This window comes from Eleutherodactylus coqui, chromosome 2 (assembly GCF_035609145.1).
Source record: "Eleutherodactylus coqui strain aEleCoq1 chromosome 2, aEleCoq1.hap1, whole genome shotgun sequence".
Lineage (NCBI taxonomy): Eukaryota > Metazoa > Chordata > Amphibia > Anura > Eleutherodactylidae > Eleutherodactylus > Eleutherodactylus coqui.
Genome location: NC_089838.1, coordinates 225,920,425 through 225,934,434, shown reverse-complemented (window position 1 = coordinate 225,934,434; position 14,010 = coordinate 225,920,425). Strand labels below are relative to the sequence as shown.

Here is a 14,010-nt window from a genome sequence, read left to right as displayed (position 1 = left end):
TTCGAATGTTTCATAGATGTCTCTATTACTCACTGCTGTCCATCTTGGAAAGGGATTCAACAAACAAAATATTTTTTAAACATAGATGGGCTCAAACTCTACTAGATTCTTCAAAATGGACAGTCTTTCTGTCACTTTTAAACCCAAATGAAATTAAACCGCTTGCGACTTGCTTCTGATATATGGCATTATTTTTAACATATGAATTAGTGAGTTCATTGGGAAAGTTAAATATACATTGATTGCATTATACACACTACTCAAAACAATTAGTGAAACCCTTAAATCACACATCAGATCTCGATGCATGAAAGATTTAAATTGAAAATCATTACTAAATTGTGTAATTCATTGAGAACAAAAAATAATCAACCAATTGATGAGGACTGGATGCCAAATCACCCAGAAAATTAATTTGTGTGAATTTCATCAGGGCAACTCATGATATACCTTAGTAGCGTGTGTGGTCCCCGTGTCTGTATGCACCCCTAAAAAAGTCTAGGCATGCTCCTGATTAGCTGGTGAATGATGTAATGGGGTATCTTCTCTGAGATCTGGATAAGAGCATCCATGAGCTCCTGGACAGTTTTGGCAGAGTTGGATGCTTTTTACAGAATGTCCCAGAAGTTCTCAGTTGGATTCAGGCTTGGGAAACTTGAGGATCAGTAACTGGCATCAATGCTTTCATTATCTAGGAACTGCTTGCACACTCTAGCCATGAGGCCAGGCATTATCCAACACCAGAAGGAACCCACGGCTCACTGCACCAGTGTAAGGTCTGACAGTGGCTCTGAGGATTTCATCCAGGTACCTAAGAGCAGTCGGGATATTGTTGGCTATCACGTGGGGGTTGTATGACCCTCCAATGGTATGCCTCCCCAGACCATTGCTGATGAACCATCAAATCGGTCACGTTGGATGATTTTGCAGGCAGAATAACATTCAATATGTTGTCTCCAGACTCTTTCATGTCTGTCATATGTGCTGTGTATGAACCTGCTCTCATGTGTTAAGAGAATGGGACCTGGTGTCTGTGCTACATGTTGCTGGACTCTGAACATGGGTCCAACTACAGCTCGTTAAGCCCTCCTAGAGTCTGCTTCAGACAGTTTGGTCAGAAACATGGAGACAGTAGCCCGCTGGGGGGTCATTTTGTTGTTGTTTTTTTTTTAAGTGCTCTCTTGTGTCTCCTTGCACAAAGGAGAATATACTGGTCCTGATACTGGGATGATGCGCTTCTACAACCTTGTCCAGCTCTTTCCGTGTAAGAGCCCATGTCCTAGTATCTGCTTCATGCTCTTGAGACTATGCTAACAGACACTGCAAACCTTCTTGCGACAGCAGATATGGATTTGCCATACTGATTAGGCTGCAGATACAGTACTACCTCATGCTACCAGTAGTGACAAGGACACTAGCAAAAAGCAAAGTTAGAGACGCATCAGTCTGGAAGGATAAGGAGAGAGGAAGAGGAATTGTCTGTGTCCGCCAGCTAGGAAGCCATTCCCTTTTGGGGGTTGCCTTGCTGTTGCCCCTCCAGTGCTCCTCTGGTCACTTTCATTTGCAACGAAACAAGTGAAATTGATTCACAGTCACTTATGCTTCCTACCTAGACAGCTTGATATCCCTGAAGTTTAAGTGACTTGGGGTTATACTAAAATAGGGGGTGGGGGAGGGGTATCGATTAGAACAAAATGTTGTTTTCAGTAAGAGAAACAAAATAATCTTGCAGGTATAATTTAATGACTAACTAATAGAAATTATGTTATCAGCACAAGCTCTGTAGACTACTTGGGTCTACAGAATATCTGAAGAAACACACATATATGCACAAAAGAGCAGAGACGTAGGCTCAGTAATTGGCATTTTAAAAAAATAACTGAATGAGGTTGGAAAATAAATCCTTGATTAGTCCACACAAAAGAGTGTGAGAGTTTTGTAAATTGATGTGGGCTCATCTGCTGCCCCCACTAACACCTTGGAGCAGACCTCTCAGATGTTGTAATGTGCCGTAAATCCTTCAGAGTCAGTCCTGTGTTCAACTCATCTAAGATATTTCTACATTTATATTCCCACACCCTGCTGTCTCTTGCCTTGTAACATAACAGCCCTCGTGTCTTCTACTTTGTGTCCTTGGCTACAGATATGTTCAGCCACAGGTGAATAAGTCTTTACTTACTTTATTGTATGGCGATGAGACCTCATTCTTGTTTTAAGTTTGGTCCTTTTTCTCCAATATAAAGACCACCAATAGGACATTTTAATGCATTGAATCAGCTACACAACATTGGATGTAAAACATGTTACTGTCCCAGAAATCTTATAGTCCAGCTGGGTGCAAGCCATGCTTACATATAATGACTCCAGATGGGATATTGAAATGAATGGGAACTTGGCCTGTGATATACAGGTGAGTGTCGGGGCTCGAAACCCAAGATTTTCTCAGGACTGTGGCGGACTGTTCAGTGGGTGAAATGGCTTAGAGTTATTAGGGCAACTGATTGATGACTATTAGGGGGTGTTTATTAATGGCTGTGTACTAGAATTGCAGAAGAAAAAAGTTGTCAGAAATTTTGCCACACGCCCCCTTTTGCAATTTTTTTCATTTTTTCTTTTGCATGTCACTTTTGTAAAGTGGGTTGGGCTTATCATGAGGGAGAGTGGCCTCTTGCAGCATGGTAAATTATAGTAAAGCTCTACCATAGCCTTGGATTAAATTTTGTGGCTTGCATAGAACAATGATGTGCCTAAGTAATTAAGCGGCATGCACCTCTTTAATAAATTATGCACATTTACTCCAGCAAAAATATTATTTCCCACTTTGTCTACAAAACGGGGGGAACAGAAACAAAACCACGGTTACATGAAGTAATCAGTTGATGGAAACAGTAGGGGTGAAGGTTACTGCTCCAACGAGCCTACATACTACAGATAATGGGGTGATACAGAAGGTAAAGGGGCTAGAGATGTGCACGGTATGGCGAGGTGGAGAATGAGGGATGCTATACACATAGACAATGGTCAGACTTAAGCCGTGTGGTGGCTGAATCGGTATGACTGCAGGGGGCAGTTGATTACTTCGGGCAGGGGTTGCAGTCAGTAGGACAAGGAGCATGTTATCAGGCGGAGTACAGAGGGGTTTGGTTTAGGGGGATATGGTATGCCTCCCTGAAGAGGTACGTTTTTACAGCACGCTTGAAGTTCTGTGTGTCAGGGATTGCCTGGATAGTTTTGGGTAGCGTGTTCCAGAGGACTGGTGCTGCTCTGGAGAAGTCTTAGAGGCAGGAATGATAGGTTCAAGTTAAAGGGGTGCTTAATCTGATTTAGTAAGCAGATGTCACGGGCTGGGTGGTGGATTTAGATGAGGGAAGCAATGTAGGGCATCATGGTGCTGTGGAGAGCTTTATGGATGGAAATTAGTGAGTTTGAATTGGATTCTATATTTGACGGGCAGCCAGTGCAATGTCTGGCACAGGGCAGAGGTGAGGACAGGAAGAGGAGCCTGGCTGACACATTCAGGATAGATTGGAGAGGAGAGAGTCTGGTGCGGGGGAGACCGATCAGCAGCGAGTTGCAGTAATTGAACCGAGAGTGGATGAGGGCAACAGTGAGCGTTTTTAGCGTGTCCACTGTGAGAAAGGGGCGGATTCTTGCAGTGTTCTTCAGGTGCAGCTGACATGTTCGAGCAAGAGATTGGATATAGGGGGTAAAGGAGAGATCGGCGTTGAATATCACCCCAAGACAGTGGGCATGGTGTCTGGGAGTTATGGTGGTGCCACATACTGAGATGGACATGTCAGGATGAGGTCTGTTACCAGAGGGCGGAAACCCCAGTAGGTCCGTTTTTGAGAGGTTTAGTTTTAGACAGATAGAGGACATAGTGTTACAGAAATGAAACTCCATTTTGGACTAAAATTAAATACTTAAAGGGGTTGTCCCGCGCCGAAACGGGTTTTTTTTTTTTTCAACCCCCCCCCCGTTCGGCGCGAGACAACCCCGATGCAGGGAGGTAAAGAAAGCTCACCGGAGCGCTTACCTTAATCCCCGCGCTCCGGTGACTTCTCTACTCACCGCTGAAGATGGCCTCTTCCTCCGTGGACCGCAGCTCTTCTGTGCGGTCCATTGCCGATTCCAGCCTCCTGATTGGCTGGAATCGGCACGTGACAGGGCGGAGCTACACGGAGCTACACGGAGCCCCATAGAAGACTGCAGAAGACCCGGACTGCGCAAGCGCGGCTAATTTGGCCATCGGAGGGCGAAAATTAGTCGGCACCATGGAGACGAGGACGCCAGCAACGGAGCAGGTAAGTATAAAACTTTTTATAACTTCTGCATGGCTCATAATTAATGCACAATGTACATTACAAAGTGCATTATTATGGCCATGCAGAAGTGTATAGACCCACTTGCTGCCTCGGGACAACCCCTTTAAGTCAGCCAATGTCAAATTTATTATTTGGTAATTTTATCCTAAACCCATTTAGATTTTCACTGATCTTTATTTATTTTTCCTTGTGAACTGCATAAAAAGCTTCTCGCAAGCCGCTTCAGGTGTTTCAGTAGTTGACTATATCCAATGTTAATGAAAGGTTGAACTTCACGGGAAAAGTGGGATTTCAATTAAGGACCTGACCACATGTTGAACACCACTGTACATGTGTTTTTCAGTCGTAAGCCAATTATATGCTAATATGGAACATATTTTTGTATCTGATGTAGGAACTGGAAAACATTAAAAGAATACAGAAACAGTCTGCAAGCAACCAAAGTGCTACTGAGGTTCGCCTGAACAGAGCCATGGAGGAGGCAGATAAATACAAAATGGAACTCAATAAACTTAAACAAAGTAACAAGGTATTTAAATTGAGTTTTCCTTTCCACACACACCATGTTTTCTGAGTAGTATAAGATGCATTAGTACAATATCCTGACAAACGCAACATGTAGTGATAGAGGAAATGAACAATGCATGGTTTAAGTGACATATTACTACATTAGAGCTTGAATATTATTGTGTAATGAAAGCTTTTGCAGATTTTGACGTACATCCACGTCAGACTTCACTCGAAAGGTTGAGATCTACTGCTAATCTGTGTCAAAATCCACACCAAATTCAATTCCATGGTGCAAATTATGCAGTGGATTTTGGTGCGGATTGACACCAAAATCCACTACGTGTGAACATATCCTAGGTGTGTGGATTCATATGTAGCTCTTAAAGCGTAACATTTCTCTTTAGGGAGATCAACTAGAAGACATGAGGAGACTTATAAGGCCATCCATGCTCCTCTGGGAAATATGCAAATGGGAAGATGGAACAATGCCTCTACAGTGCCACTTATTGGAAGGCGAGTCAATGTCAGACCTTTTAACAAGCCTTGTAACAATGATTGGGAATATAAGGCAAAGCCAGCATCTTCTCCAGAAGGAAAAGATAAACCATGCACAGACCCTTCCTGACCCACATCTATAAGGCCTCTTACCAGACAAGCCAGAAACCTACCGCACACTGATGAGGGACAATTACCCTGAAACAGTCTGTTTTGTGTATGATTATCTTTTCCTTTTGGAAATAACCAGATAATTCCCAGTCATTGTTACAAGGCTTGTTACAACGCCTGACACTGACTTGCAGGAAGGCTGCCTTTCAATAGGTGGTGCTGTAAAGGTACTGTTCATCTTCCCATTTTCGTATGTATTTTGATACAGATCAGCAGCAGATTTCACCCTTTCACAATCTAAATTCAATTGAAAGGCTAAAATCTGCTTCAGATCTGTATCAAAATCTGCACCATATCAGCTGCATGTGAACACACCCTAAATGATTTTTTTTCTTCTTCTTTTTTTTTAAAAAAAGGGCTGAGGACTGGGGAGGGTACAAAATTAGAAACTAAGGCATACTCACTGACCAGATGTGCTCCAGGGCCATTGCAATCACTCTGGTACCCACTGCTCCAGGAAGTTGCTGCAGTGGTCATGTGCTGCCAGGGGAAATTTATTCTGGACACAACCATACACATTAGATGGTCAGCTAGTCCCGCTGAAATTGGTGGCTCATCTGGCCTGGGTCTGTACTGAAGGTTGCAAGTTCGATCCCCGCATGATTCAGGTAGTCGGCTCAAGGTTGACTCAGCCTTCCATCCTTCCGAGGTCGGTAAAATGAGCACCCAGCTTGGTGGGGGGTAATAAGTAATAATTACCTGAAAGTGCTGCGGAATAAGTTGGCGCTATACAAATACCAAAATTATTTATTTAATGTACAAGGCAGAATCTGCTCCATTATTCAAAATTGGTGAGAGATTGGAAGACCAAGCATATTGCAAAGTTGCTGAACTATTATATAGCAATTGAGCATTAGTTACATAAAACTCAAAGACTATTTTAATCACTAACAGAAGATAATTGAACTTCGGCTTTTATGTATTTGCTGAATAAATAGCATTTGTCATGCTGTAGGCAGTAGAATGATCCCACTAATCCAATAGTAGTTTGTCATCGTATATGGTGATGTTAGCTTTGTGCATGTCATTCAATGACCATATTGAAAGCCGCCAGCTTCTTTTGGTGTAGGGAGATTGTATGGTTATAATTAGAGCTGAGCGAGCATACTCGCTAAGGACAATTACTCGAGCGAGCATTGTCCTTAGCGAGTACCTGCCCGCTCGGAAGAAAAGATTCGAGTGCCGGCGCTGCTGAGCGGTGAGTTGCGGGAGTGAGCAGGGGGAAGCGGGGGGGAGAGAGGGAGATCTCCCCTCCGTACCCCCCTGCTCTCCCCCGCCGCTCCCCGCCGGCACCCGAATCTTTTCTTCTGAGCGGGCAGGTACTCGCTAAGGGTAATACTCGCTCAAGTAATTGTCCTTAGCGAGTATGCTCGCTCATCTCCTAGTTATAATGCATATTTTAGCCCTAAATGCCCTAAACTAACTAATTACAAGTGGTGTCCATAGATCTTGACACTATTCAATGTGCAAGCAAAAACTCTCTTTATGAGAACCGTGAACAGTTAGGCCTCATGCACACGAGGTAAATTGAGCAGCAAATTCTGCACTTGTCACCGGTGCGGGCGTCCGCTGCTCAATGTGCCCATAGATGTGTGTGGAGATTCCTCTCTCCGTGCACACCAGCAGATTTTATTTGCGGCCGCTACGTGACGAATAAAAAATCGCAGCATGCTTTATTTTAGAGTGGATACACAGAGACCACTTTCATTGAAGTCAATGGAAGCCGTTCCTGCTACGGCACTTCTGCAATGAGAATTGCAGAAGTATCGGCACCGGATCATCACCTATGCAATGGCACAGCGAAATCTGTACTACGCTTGTGAGTCGGAGCACTGGCGGCACATTCGCAGTACAGAAGAAAGCATTTGACAGGTACGCAGGGTGGCCGACAGCAAGCATGGTAGGATTCTGTGCGGGATTTCCCACACTGAATCCGTGTGTGCCCATGTGTATGAGGCCTTAGGCCCCCTGTCCACGGCAGAGTATTCGCCGGTGAATCACACCGGCCGACGCTTCCCATAGCATTGCTATGGAAAGCGCCGGCACAGCGGGCAATTCGCAGCATGCTACGAATTGACCCGATTCTCCGCGGTCAGCTTATCTATTAGGCTGACCGCCGGAGATTCTGCGGCAGCTCCTGCTCCCGGGTGGCTGGAGCAGGAGCTGCCGCCGCAGTGATCGCACCGCGGGATACCGCATCGCCCTTGGACAGCTGGCCTTAGTCCAGCAAGCCATACTGCTTTCACAGCCCAACACATGATAACAATATAGTGTAAATATGATTGCAAATTACAACCGCAAGTTATATTTTAGTATTTATAAAATGAAGATTGTATTTAAGGAAGTAGTCATTAGTGGGTAAAAGAAAAAAATAGAGGCCACCAATGTCAGTATGTATGTAACATATATATTAAAGTTCTTAACCTGCTCACCACCATCATCCATAACTAGCCATATCCCTGTTCATACAACAATACAAGCAGGACATGTCCCATTTTCGCTTAGGTATGGAAATCCAGCAGAATAGGATCTCTAACACTCGTATCTTCATTAAAATATATTTCTTTACCCTATTACAGTTAAAAGTAAGGGTACAGGAGTCAGGAAAACTAAAAACAGTACACTCCTAAGGCTGGGTTCCCATGGGACGGAAATCCCGCGAAAATCTCGCAGTTTGGCCGCACCGAAAAACTGCGGGATAAGTGCTGCTTCAAAACCCAGGTTTTGCAGCGGTTCGGCCACCTTTTTGCAAAATCTCGTCCACATGGCTGGCTACTCTCAGAATTAGGAGCCGCGGGCAGATTTGCCGCTCGGACTTTCCGCGGCAAATCCATCCACTGTGAACTCGGCCTAAAGTGTTTCTGACCAACTGTCTGTGGTCCATAACAATAGTTTGCTGTGTTTTGAAAAAAAATATCATTCACTTTATTCTTTGCTCTACAGTTTCAGGATAATTACTGCTAACATTGTCGTTGAGACTGACTGCACACAGCAGTGCCGGATTCTCACAGCGGAATCAGACTCTGACAGCAGCAGCGGCCGCACGTACATGTCATTCCTGCTCTACATCTGTACTGCAGATGGACCCAGTGGCTCGCGGTTGGACATGCGCAGAGCAGATTTTTTTTATGTCCCGCGCCAACACTAGGTGATGATGCAGAATTTGAGACCTGTCCGCAGTGTTAATTGCAGACGGGCCGCGTGGTGAATGGCTTCTATTGACTTCATTGGAATCCACACAAAAATAGAGCATGCCGCAATTTTTCTACTCCCCACGTGGAAATAGCCATTGATTTCCGCTCATGTGCAGGAAGAATCGAATTACCATAGCATGCTATGCAAGGTATTTGCTGCGGTATATTCTGCAGACGGCCATACTCTGATATTAGTTGATGTCTGGTTTATACTTTTGTTGAAGAGACCTAATTTATACAACTGTAATGGAGAACTCTTCCTAATGCTGTACTAGGATACTGCTAATCAAGAGAGGAAAAAGATTGAAGAATTGAAACTTGAAAATAAGAAGTTGGAGAAACAGAAAGCGGAGTTAATGGCTGGATTTAAAAAGCAACTCAAGCTCATTGATATTTTAAAAAGACAAAAGGTATGCAATGAGGGAGTAGGCTTTGTGAGTATATACATGTAAACATTGTATATAATAACTTAGTGATCGGCCTATCGTGTTTTTACGTCCTGCAGCTGCAGGACATGTTTGAAGGGAGATCGCCCTCATACAATGCGGGCGCCAGCTGTTTCTTACAGCCGACACACAGTGGCAACAACTCCAATAAGCTGCGCAGCTTATTGGAGCTGTTAACGATGTTCGAGGGTCCCATACGGTTCCCAGTGATGAAATTGCAGGGAGCCGTTTGGGTGTCATGGTAGCCGGGAGCCTTCTGAAAGGCCCCAGGACTGTCATTGCAGAATGACTATTAAGCCTTGCCCGTGAGATCGCAGTACAATGTAATGATCAATAAACTTTTACTAATATTAAAAATAAATAAAAGCTTAAAAAAAAAAACAACTTTTGCCATAGAATCTAAATAATAAATCAAAAATACATATTTGGTATCCCTGCATCTGTAAAAGTTCGATCTATCAAAGTAATGCATTATTTACCCCGCACAGTGAACATCATCCAAAAAAAAAAAGAATGGCAGATATGCGCTTTTTTGGTCACCCTGTAATAAAAAGCAATCAAAAAGCCGTATTTATTTCAAAATGGTACCAACGCAAACGTCAGGACGTCCCGCAAAAAATGAGCTTTTGCACAACTATGTCAACTGAAAAATAAAAAAACTATTGCACACAGAAGATGGCGGCAGAAAATAATTAAAAAAATAAATATATCTTTGGAAAAACAATACAAGTAGTACAGCAAAAAAACAACAAAACTATACAAGTTTGGTATCATAGTAATCGTACTGACGCATAGAGTAAACTTATGTCATTTTTGTTGCAGTTTGTGCGTAGCAGAAACAAGATCTACCGAAAGATGGTGGAATTTCATTTTTTTTTCCATTTCCACTTAGAAATTTTTAAACATTGTTCAGTACATTATATGGTACATTAAAGGGGTTGTCCCGAGGCAGCAAGTGGGTCTATACACTTCTGCATGGCCATAATAATGCACTTTGTAATGTACATTGTGCATTAATTATGAGCCATACAGAAGTTATAAAAAGTTTTATACTTACCTGCTCCGTTGCTGGCGTCCTCGTCTCCATGGAGCCGACTAATTTTTGGCCTCCGATGGCCAAATTAGCCGCGCTTGCGCAGTCCGGGTCTTCAGCAGTCTTCTATGGAGCCGCTCGTGCCAGAGAGCGGCTCCGTGTAGCTCCGCCCCGTCACGTGCCGATTCCAGCCAATCAGGAGGCTGGAATCGGCAGTGGACCGCACAGAAGAGCTGCGGTCCACGAAGGTAGAAGATCCCGGCGGCCATCTTCAGCAGGTGAGTATGAAGACGCCGGACCGCCGGGATTCAGGTAAGCGCTGTGCGGGTGGTTTTTTTAACCCCTGCATCGGGGTTGTCTCGCGCCGAACGGGGGGGGGGGTTAAAAAAAAAAAAAACCCGTTTCGGCGCGGGACATCTCCTTTAAGTAGCACCATTGAAAAATACAACTTGTCCCGCAAAAAACAAGCCCTCATACAGCGACATCAATGGGTAAATAAAGGAGTTACGATTTTTTTAAAAAGGGGGAGGAAAAAGCAAAAATGGAAAAATGAAAAAAAGCTTGGTCACTAAGGGGTTAACATTTCTCTTTAGTAATTGTACTATACAATATCGAAGCTCTGAAATACTTATCAATTACCTATTTTTTACAGTCAAGTCAGAAGCCAATTGATTTTTTTTATTTGGAGAGTTTAATTTGATATGGTTGGCGACTGATTTCCCCCTGAGACCCTTATAAGTTCTGTAACACCTGCCAGCAGCGGGTATGAAAAAGTTAAAAGTCCTGTTAAAATTTCAGGTGTATTTTGCATTTACTGCTGTCTTTCACTAAAAATATCTTTTACTAACAAGTTGATCCAAGAAGAATTTTGCTCTCTTAACAAATCCCTAAAGGTCTCTGAAACTTAAAATAACTTTGGTTTATGCTACTCCATGGACTGGAATAATAAAGCACATTTTACACATTGGCATTTCTACAGTTCTGCTACTTGTTTAAATGTTTATTTCATGTGAACAAAGGCCGAATTGAGTATTAATTGATGATGGCCTATAACAGGCTTAAAGGGATATTCCCATCCTGGCCACTCACGGCAACACTCCTCTGTATGTGGCGGCCGGGAGTACAGAAACAGCCGAGTGGGCTGTGCTGCGTTGTTTCTGTAACTCCCCCAGAAGTGAATGGGGCTTACAGAGATGGTGTAGCACAGCAAGCTTTGTAGCTTCCGTTACTCAGGAGCTGCAGGAACAGCATAGCTGTCTGTGTGATGCTGTGTTTCCGTAACTTCTGTTCACTTCTATGGGGGTTATATAAACAATATAGAACAGCCTGCTTGACTGTTTCCGTACTCCTGACCACCACATATAACCAAGCGAGTGAGGGCTCAGTTCTTGAGATACAGACGTAGCTGAAAGACTTGTCAGTCTAGCCCAGTGGTCCCCAACCTTTTTTGCACCAGGGACCGGCATTTTTCCATGGCCTGGCAGGGGTGGGGTTGCTGTGGCTTCAGTAGTAATGCTATTACTACTGGGGCTGATATAGGAGACACGATTACTAATAGTATCCCCTATATCGGCCCCAGTAGTAATAGCACCCTCCCCTGAGACCCATATACTTACCCCATCCTCCTCATGCAAGTGCTGCTACTCCTCTGCTTGGCGCTGATTCCGGTGCACACTGTGACGTCAGTGTGCTGCCAGACGCCCCCCCCCTGCTTTTGCGAAACCAAGTAGGTCAGAGGAGTCAGGGGAGGGGGGAGGAAGATCTCGGCTGTACACTGACGTCATAGTGTGTACTGGGATCAGCACCGCTAGTAGTGCTGCTTTGTGAATATTGCACAGGGGAGCCGCAGCCCCTGACTGTATTCACTACTAACGTGGTGAACGGCCGACGGCGGCGCTGCGGATCGGCAAAAATTCCCCAACAGGCCGGTCCTGGTCTGCGGATTGGTGGTTGGGGACCCCTGGTCTACCCCATCCAGGTGGAAAGCCACCCCATGACTCTTCTCCCAATTCCCACTTACTATTAAGAGTGTGTTTTCTCTGAAACTCAACAGAATTGAGCATTGATGTCTGTAATGTGTGTCCTTGTCAGAGTTTTACATTGCTCTTGTTTGGGCATAAAACTTTTTTGACAGGTTCCCTTTAACTGACTGTTAATTGTTAATGGCAGCATGGTTTTAGACAGTAATTCATTCACTTGGAAGCTACACTGACTGGGGGTTTGTAGCTACATCCTGGACCTATGAGGGCTGCTGTGTGAGACCCTACTCTTAGACTTAAAAAAATAAAACCCTTATCAACTGCAGTCATGGTCCTATAGGTTGGTCTTGTTTCTTTTTCAAATGATGTGACCTATACATGAATGGTAACTTTTCATCTTCCCACCCAGGAGCATATGGTTGTGTTTATTCATTCTATTTTACTGAGTACTACTATGTAAGGGGATTTATCTGTTCTTCTCACCTGTCTTCTACAGATGCACATTGAATCGGCCAAGATGCTGTCTTTCACAGAAGAAGAGTTCATGAAAGCACTAGAGTGGGGTGTCTCCTAAAGTTCGAACACCTATAGAAATGTATGACCTGTACATAACTTACTTGTTTCATGTTGTAAAGCATTTTGTATTAATGTTCAGCAGTAGCACCTAGATCGATGTTGCACATGGTTTTTGTTATAATATTGCTGCACCTGATTAAAACAAAAAGAACTGTCATCTGTGTTACTTGTCTTTATGAGGGTCTCCAGTTTTAATTGATGTTGTGTACATTATAAACAATCCAATTCAAATGCATTTTATGCTTAAAGGAGTTGTCCCATTTCGGAGCTATCTGAAAACAGCTAGTACATTGCATAGTGACCTGGACTGGTACTACAGGCTGACCCTACTGACGTGAATGGGACTCAGCTTGCAGTACCAACCTGAGCCACTGCGCAATGTATGGAGCTGTCGAAAAACAGCTAGCAGTGAGACAACTACTTTTAAGGGCTTAGTCACACGGGCGTTTTTTTGGCACAATTTTTTGTGCGCAAAACTGATGCGCACAAAAAATCGCGTGACCGAAGCCAGCGTCACGGCTGAAAAAACCGCTGCTAGCAGCGTTTATCAGCCCAAAGGGCTCGATTACACAGGCGCTGCCCGCTATCCTCTGCCATAGCTGTGGCAGAGGAGAACAATGTTCTCCCATTGAATTCAATGGAGCCAGCATTACAACCGACTCTATTAAAAGCAATAGGCTGTTGGCAAGCATTGTATTAATTTTCGGGGAAGGGCTTCAAATATAAGCCCTTCCCTGAAAAGCATCCTAAAAAAAGTGTAACAAATAAAAAAATATATATACTCCCTTTTTTGCAGAAGCCCGGGCTCAGCCGCGTCGAGCCGGCTCTTCTCCTGAACTGCTTTGAGTAGTATTCACTTTTAAAACTCCTGCACACTTACGTTTTTCTTGTGCGTTTTTTGAACACAAAAGTCAATAGGACTTTCTAATGTTAAACACATCACATGGAAATCGCAGTGCGTTTTTAACATTAAAAAGTCTGACTGACTTTGTGTTTAAAAAAACACAGCAAAATCGCGTGGAGAAAAACGCACAAGAACAACGCAAATGTGCAGGAGCTTTTAGGAGGCCTTCATACTTGCGATCGCGATATTGCTAGGTTTTTTTAATGCGAATGTCAATAGGACTTTCTGATGTTAAAAACACATCGCACAGAAATTACAAAGCACAAATTTGCAAATTTTGTGTGATGCGTTTTTAACATTAGAAAGCTCAATTGACATTTGCGTTAAAAACGCATTGATACCGCGATCACCAGTGTGAAGGAGCCCTTAATGTTGGA

General features: G+C 43.7%; 1 protein-coding gene across 2 annotated transcripts in view; it reads left to right on the top strand.

The window, feature by feature from the left end:
• The window catches only part of TEX9 (testis expressed 9), a 42,265-nt gene extending 29,381 nt beyond the window's left edge, over window positions 1-12,884 (top strand). The window contains exons 10-12 of one of the 2 annotated variants that reach the window (XM_066589964.1): window positions 4,720-4,854; window positions 8,971-9,105; window positions 12,650-12,884. In XM_066589964.1, coding sequence (XP_066446061.1) covers window positions 4,720-4,854; window positions 8,971-9,105; window positions 12,650-12,727 — 348 coding nt within the window. In that variant the 3' untranslated portion in view covers window positions 12,728-12,884. The remainder of the gene's footprint in view (window positions 1-4,719; window positions 4,855-8,970; window positions 9,106-12,649) is intronic. The other variant, XM_066589965.1, reaches the window with a different exon arrangement.
• The last annotated feature ends 1,126 nt before the right edge of the window (window positions 12,885-14,010 follow it).